At 33.7% G+C, this 10,767-nt stretch overlaps 1 protein-coding gene across 1 annotated transcript in view; it reads left to right on the forward strand.

Moving 5' to 3' along the window:
- SH3BGRL (SH3 domain binding glutamate rich protein like) overlaps positions 1–4,606 on the forward strand; it is a 94,953-nt gene extending 90,347 nt beyond the window's left edge. Inside the window, exon 4 of the mRNA XM_015443725.3 lies at positions 3,262–4,606. Within this exon, the coding sequence (XP_015299211.1) occupies positions 3,262–3,294 (33 nt within the window). The 3' untranslated portion in view covers positions 3,295–4,606. The remainder of the gene's footprint in view (positions 1–3,261) is intronic.
- Positions 4,607–10,767: the final 6,161 nt, after the last annotated feature.

Consider the following 10,767-nt stretch of genomic DNA (forward strand, 5'->3'; position numbering starts at 1 on the left):
TCACCAGCAGTGATCCAAACCAAGAACAAATCCCTGATTTACCTGAAAAACAATTCAGGGGGTTAGTTATTAAGCTAATCAAGGAGGGAACAGAGAAAGGCAAAGCCCAATGCAGGGAAATCCAAAAAAATGATACAAGAAGTAAAGGGAGAAATATTCAATGAAATAGACAGTTTAAAGAAAAAAACAATCAAAAATTCAGGAAACTTTGGACACCCTTCTAGAAACACGAAATTCTTTGGGAAGTCTCAGCAATAGAATTGAACAAGTAGAAGGAATTCAGAGCTCTAAGACAAGATCTTTGAATTAACCCAATCCAACAAAGACAAAGGAAAGAGAATAAGAAAATATGAACAAAGCCTCCAAGAAGTCTGAGATTATGTTAAACGACCAAACCTAAGAATAATTGGAATTCCTGAGGAAGAAGAGAATCCTAAAATCTTGGAATCATATTTGGGGGAATAATCAAGGAAAACTTCCCTGGCCTACCTAGAGACATATACATCCAAATACAAGAAGCGCAAAGAACACCTGGGAAATCCATTGCAAAAAGATTTTCGCCTTAGGCACATTGTCATCAGGTTATCTAAGGTTAAGACAAAGGAAAGAATCTTTTTGGTAATTTGCCATTACCAAGCCACCACTATAGGAGCTCTAAATCTTGAAAGGAATCCTGGAAACACATCAAAACAGACCCGTCTTTAAGGCATAAATCACACAGGACCTATAAAACAGAAATGCAAGCTTGAAAGCAAAAGAAAAAAAAATGAAAAAACCCAGAGTACACAGGCAACAAAGAGCACAACAAATACGATGGTACCTCACATTTCAGTGTTAACATTGAATGTGAATGGCCTAAGTGCTTCACTTGAAAGATACAGAACTGCAGAATGGATAAGAACTCACCAACAATCTACTGCCTTCAGGAGACTCATCTAACACATAAGGATGCACATAAAGTAAAGGGATGGAAAAAGGCATTTCATGCAAATGGACACCAAATGAGAGCAGTTGCAACTATTCTTATATCAGACAAAACAAACTTAAAGCAACAGTGGTTAAAAGAGACAAAGAGGGACATTATATAATGGTAAAAGACCTTGTCCAACAGGAAAATATCACAATCTTAAACATATATGCACCTAACACTGGAGCTCTCAGATTTATAAAACAATTACTAATAGACTTAAGAAATGAGATAGACAGCAACACAATAATAGTGGGGGAATTCAGTATCCCACTGAGAGCACTGGACAGGTCATCAACACAGAAAGTCAACAAAGAAACAATGGATTTAAACTACACCTTGGAACAAATGGACTTAACAGATATATACAGAACATTTTATGCAACTGCAGAATACACATTCTATTCAACAGCACATGGAACTTTCTCCAACATAGACCATATGATAGGCCATAAAATTAGCCTCAATAAATTTACGAAAATTGATATTATATCAAGCACTTTCTGAGACCACAGTGGAATAAAACTGGAAATCAACTCCAAAAGGAACCTTCAAAACCATGCAAATAGATGGAAATTAAATAACCTGCTCCTGAATGAGCATTGGGTCAAAAACGAAATCAAGATGGAAATTTAAAAATTCTTCGAACTGAATGACAATAATGATGCAACCTATCAAAATCTCTGGGATACAGCAAAGGCGGTGCTAAGAGGAAAGTTTATAGCCCTAAATGCCTATGTCAAAAAGTCTGAAAGAGCCCAAACAATCTAAGGTCACACTTCAAAGAACTAGAAAAACATGAACAAACCAAACCCAAACCCAGCAGAAGAAAGAAATAACCAAGATCAGAACAGAACTAAATTAAATTGAAACAAAAATAATACAAAAGATAAATGAAACAAAAAACTGGTTCTTTGAAAAGATAAATAAAATTGATAGACCATTAGCAAGATTAACCAAGAAAAGAATAAAGAAAATTCAAATAACTTCACTAAGAAATGAAACAGGAAATATTACAACTGACACCACTGAAATACAAAAGATCCTGGCCGGGCGCGGTGGCTCAAGCCTGTAATCCCAGCACTTTGGGAGGCCGAGACGGGCGGATCACGAGGTCAGGATATCGAGACCATCCTGGCTAACCCGGTGAAACCCCATCTCTACTAAAAAATACAAAAAACGGGCCGGGCGCGGTGGCTCAAGCCTGTAATCCCAGCACTTTGGGAGGCCGAGACGGGCGGATCACGAGGTCAGGAGATCGAGACCATCCTGGTTAACACGGTGAAACCCCGTCTCTACTAAAAAATACAAAAAACTAGCCGGGCGAGGTGGCGGGCGCCTGTAGTCCCAGCTACTCGGGAGGCTGAGGCAGGAGAATGGCGTGAACCCGGGAGGCGGAGCTTGCAGTGAGCTGAGATCCGGCCACTGCACTCCAGCCTGGGTGACAGAGCGAGACTCCGTCTCAAAAAAAAAAAAAAAAAAAAAAAAAAAAATACAAAAAACGATCCGGGTGAGGTGGCGGGAGCCTGTAGTCCCAGCTACTTGGGAGGCTGAGGCAGGAGAATGGCATAAACCCAGGAGGCGGAGCTTGCAGTGAGCCGAGATCCGGTCACTGCACTCCAGCCTGGGCGACGGAGCGAGACTCCGTCTCAAAAAAAAAAAAAAAAGTCTGATGTTTCCTTTTCCAGAGTCAGTCTTGCCACTCATCTTTAGTTCAACAAACTTTCCTTGAAGTTTATTTTATGTCAAGTATTATGTTGAGCACCAGAGCACACATGTAGGTCAGAGTTCCTGTGCTAGAGGTGAGTACCTCACTATCCAGAGGAGAAGGAAGACAACCTGAGTTTTTGGTGTGTATACCATCATAAAACATGAAAACTACAATATTTTAATGGATAGCACATTTTCTAAGTAATTTAAACCTTAATTAACCAAAACTCAACTAATTTTAAACTTAAGTGACCATGTTTTTATATACTCAATTTTCATGAAAAATCACACAAAAAGGAAACTAGCTGACTATTTAAAGTAAAATATCAATTATAACTGTATATCACTTGCTTTCATGGAAGTATTCCAAATCATTAGGAATGATTAGGTAGTCTTTTAGTATATCTGTTTCTAGAAATCTGTTTGTATTATATAGTTTTTCTACTAAAATTTTTAAAGAAATCTCTTCTGGGGGCTTTTGTATATTCTTAGTAGTTGGAACTAATGTAGTCTAACTAAAATACACATGCATGTCTGCTTTGTGATGTTTAAACTTATCTTTTTTTGTTTGTTTTTCATTTCAGGAAGCAGAAGTGCAAGCAAAGCAGCAAGCATGAACCTTAAGCACTGTGCTTTAAACGTCCTGAAAAATGAGTCTCCATTGCTTTTTTAAAATAGCAGAATCAGTTTTGCTTCAAAAGAAATAGGCTTAATGTTGAAATAATAGATTAGTTGGTGTTTTCACATGCAAACATTCAAAACGAATATGAAATTAAAATTTGAACATTATGGTGAGGAGAATGGTATATTAACACAAAATTATATTAGTAAGTAGATGTCATAGAAATAGTGTTGCTACCTGCCAAGGCATCCTGTGTACACCATTGATTTTACAAAGAAACACCCTTCCCTCCTTTTTTGCCATTATTATGGCAACTTAAGTGTATCTGCATCTCTACATTAAAAAGGAGAAAGAGAAATAACCTATCTTTCATTCCTAAGTTGCCTCATTAATTTTGGTGAACAAGAATATGTACCTTTTTGATGCTATATTATTGTGATTAAAAAGTACTTGCAGGTAATGTTTATGATACGTTAAACATTGTGATTTCCTATGGTAATTATAACATTCCCATTCTTTTGTAGATGAAACTTCTATGTATTGAACCACAGATTTTCCGAGCTTCTAAATGTAGCCTTTCATTGCACATTTCAGTGATCAGAATAGATATCTTTCTACACACACAAAAGCAATAGATTCATTCAGTGGACAATTTCCTTGTTTAACTACACAGCTATGATGGAATGATATATCCAAGTTCCTTCCCTCAGTGAAATATGCATATGTATATCATGAAAGTGGGATGCCAAGTAAGCTTAAAACGGCATTCTCTAGCAAAGAGATTAGACTTTTAAATAACTCTTATAAAACAGGTTGGCGATCATTTTCCAAGATTGGTTTCCCTTGAGTTTTTGCTAAAACAAATCTTAGTAGTGCTGCCCGTTTAAAACAACTCACAATCGTAAATGCTACTATTCCTAAGATATCTTACCTTTTAATTTCAGTTTAGCCATGTATTGTATGAGTGTATTAGTCTCAGCAGTGAGAATATTTTCTGTGCCTCTATTCCAGCAAAAAGTAGAAGTATCAAATAAAAAGGGCAACTTTTAAAATATTAAGTCTGAAGACTTCTAAAAAGACAAGAAATATGGCCTAAATAACTGCACAGATTTATATAGTAAGTTTCATACTACTTTATTACCAAAAGCAAACACCTCTTACTTTAAACTACGTTATCATAGATATCTATTGTATGCTGGTCTGTACTTTTTGCCAAAATCAACACATAATGAAGAGATGGCTTTGTTTCATGAGATTCAAACTTGATGCTATGCTTTAAAATAAACTCAGTACTTTTAGAAACATAACTTATGTGTTCTTGGAGTTTATATAATAGTAATTTTAGATGAGTAATATCTTTTTTTAGAGGGTTGTATATGCAAAAAGAGAAAATAATAGAAAGAAAATTATTTGAATTCAATTCCAGTTTTTCGTTTTCTATATTTTTTTAGGACTCTCACAATACACGTGGGATCAAATGAACAATTTCATTGGGTTTACAAAAATATGATATAAAGAACTCTAGAGAAAACAGGGTGCTTTGTAATACACTCCAGAAAACGCAAAAAAAAAAAATTAGTCAATATTTTCTCCTAAGCTTTATTAAATGTCGCTGATGATACTTGCAATATTTTATGTGGTCATTTCAACTTTTATTTTAATGTCAAATAAGTCAACGCTGGCAAAACAGGCATTCTTTAAAAATAGATGTATTTTTTTGCCATGTTTATATAACTTAAAATTAACATAGCATATGTAAAGTAAAAGGCTGAATTGAGTCTTTCTAAATTGAAATATTTTATTTTGTCAGCTGAGAAATATGTTTAGTAGATACAAAAATGCAAGTGAAATTCTGAATATTAAGGTGAATTTTATTTTAAAAAATCTTTCAAAATATTTGGCTGGAAAATATAATCTTTGCTACTTGTTATATTTCATTCAGATTGTTTCTGTTTGTAAATCAGACTTGCTTATTTGTTATGTTCAATTATTGAGCTGGTTTGTTCTTGGGAATATTTGACCCTCGGGAAGATTTTCATTTTGACCAAACAATGCAAATTGGATGTTGATTGCATTGTTAAATGTCAACATTTCTTTGGGAATCTGAGTGTAGGGGTAAACAGAATTTTAAAACAGAAGTTGTTAATTACTTGCTTGGGAAAGTTTACAGAAAATTTTGGTGAAGTCAGATTTCATTGCACATATTCCATTCATTCAGCAAAAGGAAAAATGAGAATTCACATGGATTTTATTACCCAGGTATGGATGCTGAAAAATATTGAAAGGTTGACATTGGTCTAATCTTTTACTGTAAAATACGTATTTCTTTCTTTTGAAGAATTCCAACAAAATTGATTAAGAAACTCACATTTGATTAATTTGAACCTTCTAGTCTTCTGCTCCCATCCGTCATTCTTCTCCTGTATCTATTATCACCTTCCTTTATTTAGCAAACAAAATTTTGAAATCCTTTGTAAACAGTACTATAATGTTACCATAATTCCTATTTTCACATGATTGTCCTTTTAACATCTTTATTAAAATACAATTCACATACTGTAAACTTTGCTCATTTAAAGTGTATAAGGCAGTGGCTTTTAGTATATTCACAGAATTGTGCAACCATCACTACAATTTAAGTTTAGAATGCTTCATCACCCAACAAGTAAACTCTACCCAATAGCAGTCACTCCCCATGCCCCACTCCCTCAGCACTATACAAACACCAACTTACTTTCCGTCTCTGTGGATTTACCTATTCTAGACATTTTATATAACTAAAATCATACAATATGTGGTCTTTTGTGGTTTGTGTCTTCTAGTTACCACATTTTTGAGCTTCATCCATGTTGTAGCATGCATTAGTACTTCACGTTTTATTGAATAACATTCCACTGTATGGATAAAAGCACATTGCGTTTTCCCATTAATCAGTTGATGGACATTTGAGTCGTTTTCACTTTTTGGATATTATGCATAATGCTGCTATGAACATCGGTGTACAAATTTGTTTGAACACCTGTTTTTGTGTCTTTTGGATATATATGTAGAAGAGTTACATGATTGTTCTGTATTTAACAATTTGAGGAACGTGAGACTTTTCCAAGTTGGCTTCACTATTTTACATTCCCACCAACAGTGTATGAGTATTGTTCTGATTTCCCCAATTTCTAGCCAATGCTTGTTGTTATTTATCCTTTTGATTACAGTTATTCTAATGGCTATAAAGTGGTTTCTCATTGCAGTTGTGACTTACATTTCTCTGATGGCTAAATATGTTGAGCATCTCTTTATGTGATTATGGCCATTTGTGTATCTTCTTTGGAGAAATGTCTTTTCAGATCCTGTGTCCATCTTTAAGTTGGGTTATTTGTATTTTTATTGTTCAATTTTAACAGTTCCTTATATATTCTGATTACAAGTCTGTTATTATATATATGGTTTGAAAATGTTTTACCATTTTATGGGTTGTCTTATTTTCTTGAGGGTATGCTTTGAAGTATGTAAGTTTAAAATTTTGACAAATTCATCTTTTTTGTTGTTGTTGCTTATATTTTACTTTTACTGTCTTGTTTTTGCTAAGGAAACATTGCCTCATCCAAGATCATAAAGATTTACTTCTCTGTTTTCATTTAATAGTTTTACCTTGTGCACTTATGTCTGTGATCTATTTTGAGTTACTTTTTGTATATGATATGGGATAAGGATTTAAGTTCATTCAGTTGTCCAAGCACCATTTGCTGAAATGACCACACTTTCCCCATTAAATTTTCCTGACAGCTTTGTCAAAAATAAGATAATCGTAAATATGTAGTTATATATTTGATACTTTAATGATTTTAACAAATTATAATTGCAACTACAAATAGTGTGATGCCATTATATATAATATATATTATATATGTGTATATATGCACAGTGTGAAATGATCTAATCAAACTAATTAATATATCCGTAACTTAACTTTATTCCTACTGTTCAGATGCAGCTTTTTACTGTTTGATCAACATCACCCTATTCCACCCCACCCAGCCTCTGCTAACCAACATTGTTTTAGATTCCACATATAAGCGAGACCATGTTGTATTTGTAATATATATAAAATATACACGCACATATATAGTGGAAACGTTATATAAGAAACACATATAAAGAAACATATATAAAGGAACATATATAAAGAACATAAGAAGAACATATATAAAGAACATATAAAGAACATAAGAACATATATATGTTCCTTTATATATGTTTTTATAAAGAACATATATCTTTATAAAGAATTATAAATAATTCTTTATAAAGAAAATGCTATATATATATACGCGCACACACACACACACACACACATATTATATTTTGTTTATCCATTCATCCATTGATGGACACTTACGTTGATTCCATAACTTGTCTATTGTAAATAATGCTGCCTGTAAAGGTATATTTCGGGGCATTCGGTTCTCTTTCTATGGTCTGTAAGTCAGTGTACTATATGTGTACTTTTGCCAGTTCCACACAGTTTTGATTTCTGTAGCTGTGTAGTGCATTTTGAAACTTGGAAGTGTGAGTCCTCCAATTTTGTTCTTTCTTTTTAAATTCTTTTTTTTTCTTTGGCATCCCTTGCATTTCTGTATGACTCATAGGATCAGCACCGTATCTGCAAAAAACCCAGCTGGGATTTTGATAGAGATTCTGTTGAATCTTTAGTTGAACATAGGAAGCAATGTCTTCCTTAAAATATTAACTCTTTTAATTCATAAGCACGGATGCCTTTCCATTTAATTGCATCTTTTTATGTTGCTTTCAGCAATGGTTTTTAGTTTGCAGAGTTTATACTTCACCTTTTTTTGTTAAATTTATTTCTAAACATTTTATTCTTTTTGCTGCTATTATAAGTAGAATTGTTTTATTAATATTAATTTAGGTTTCTTCATATCTATCCAGTGTACATAAACGCACGTGATCACTGTATTTACGTATGATGTTTGTATTTTCATTTTGTAACTTGCAACATTGTTGAATTGGTTTATTACTTCTCATAGGTTTTCTTGTGGATTCTTTAAGTTATTTTATACATTAATACAAAATCCTGTCATCTGCAAAGGAAGAAACTTTTATTTCCTTTCTGATCTGGATATGTTGTATTTCTTGCCTTATTGGCCTGATTAGAACCTCGATTACAATGTTGAAAGTAAGTTTCTAGAGCATAAATCCTTGTCTTGTTCCCAATTTATTTATTTACTCATGTCAATCTTTTGCTGTTAAGTGAAATATTAGTTTGACATATATGTTTTCCACATGTATTAAGTTGGTTTTACCTGAAAGCTTTTTCTTTTTTTTTTTTTTTTTTTTTTTTTACTTTTAAAGTAGGTTCAGGAGCTGCATGTGGTTTACCCATTTGTTACCTGGGTAAAATGCATGTTAACTGGGTTTGCTGAAGGAATTATTCTGTCACTCAGGGAGTGAGTATAGTACACAATAATTAGTTTTTTAACTATTAACCCACTTCCACTATCCTCTCCTACTAGTCCTCAGTGTCTGTTGTTCTCAACTTTGTGTCCTTGTATACTCAGCGTTTAGCTCCCACTTACAAGTGAGAACATGTGATATTTGGTTTTCTGTTCCTGTGTTAGGTCACTTAGGATGATGTCCTCAAGCTGCATCCATGTTTCTGCAAAGGACATGATTTAATTATTTTTATGACTGTATAGTATTCCAGGGTCTATATGTACCACATTTTCTTAAATCCAGGCCACTGTTGAAGGGCATCTAGGTTGATTTCCTTTCTTTGCTATTGTTAATAATGCTGCAGTGAACATATGAGTGCATGTGCCTTTTTTGTAGAATGATATATTTTCTTTTAGATGTATATCCAGTAATGCAATTGCTGGTTTGAATACTAGTTCTGTTTCAAGTTGTTTAAGAAATCTCAAAATGGCTTTCCACAGTGGCTGAACTAATTTACATTCCCACCAACAATGTATAGGCATTTCCTTTCACTACAAGCCTAGGCAGCATCTGTTATTTTTTGACTTTTTAATAATAGCCATATTAACTGGTGTGAGATGGTATCTCACTGTGGTTTTGATTTGCAGATCTTTGATGATTAGTGGTGTTGTGAATGTTTTCATATATTTAATAGCTGCTTTAAATAGTCTTCTTTTGGGAAGTGTCTGCTCATGTCCTTTGACCATTTTTTAAATGGGACTATTTGGTTTTTGCTTCTTGATTTGTTTCAGTTCCTTATAGATTCTGGATATTACACCTTTGTCAGATGCATAGTTACAAATATTTTCTCCCATTTTGTATGTAGTCTGTTTACATTGTTGATAGTTTCTTTTGCTGTGCAGAAGCTCTTTAGTTTTGTCAATTTTTGTTTTAGTTACAATTGCTTTTTGGGACTTAGTCGTAAAATCTTTGCCAAGGCCTATGTTGAGAAAAGTATTTCCTAGGTATTCATTTAGGGTTTTTATAGGTTGAGGTCTTATGCTTAAATCTTTAATCCACTTTGAGTTGATTTTTGTATATGGTTAAAGAAAGGGGTCCAATTTTAATCTTCTGCATATAGTTATCCAGTTATCAAAGCACAGTTTATTGTATAGGAAGTCCTTTCCCCATTACTTGCCATTGTCACCTTTGTCAAATATCAGATGATTTTAAGTGTACAGCTGTATATCTTGGTTACCTCTCCTGTTCCATTGGTCCATGGATGTATTTTTGTAACAGTATTATGCTGCTTTGGTTACATTAGCCTTGTAGTGTAGTTTCAAGTTGGTAAGTGTGATGCTTATGGCTTTGCTCTTTTTGCTTAGGACTGCTTTGACTATTCAGGCTCTTTTTTGGTTCTATGTGAATTTTGAAATTGCTTTCTATACTTCTGTGGAAAATGGTATTGGTAGTTTGATAAGAATAGCATTGAATATATGGATAGCTTTGGGTAGTATGGCCATTTAAATGATATTAATTCTTCCCATACATGACCATGGAATATTTTTCCAATTGTTTGTGTTTTCCAATTGTTTCTTTCAGCACTGTTTTGTAATTCTCAATGTAGAGATCCTTCATGTTCTTGTTTGGATGTATTCCTAGATATTTTATTCTTTTGTGGCTATTGCAAATGGGATTGCATTATTGATCTGGTTCTCATCGTGAATGTTATTGTTATATAGAAACGCTATTAATTTTTGTACATTAATTTTGTATCCTGAAACTCAACTGAAGTCATTTTTCAGTTCTAGGAGCCTTGTGGCAGAGTCTTTAGCATTTTCTAGTGATGGAATCAAATCATCTGCAAAGAGAGATAGTGTGACTTACTCTTTTTCTATTTGGGTACCTTTTATTTCTTTCTCTTGCCTAATTGCTCTGGCTACAACTTTCAGTAGTGTGTTAAGCAGGAGTGGTGAGAGTGGGTATCCTTGCATTGTGCCAGTTCTCCAAGGGAATGCTTCCAGCTTTTGCTCATTCAGCA

This window comes from Macaca fascicularis, chromosome X (assembly GCF_037993035.2).
Source record: "Macaca fascicularis isolate 582-1 chromosome X, T2T-MFA8v1.1".
Classification (NCBI taxonomy): Eukaryota; Metazoa; Chordata; class Mammalia; order Primates; family Cercopithecidae; genus Macaca; species Macaca fascicularis.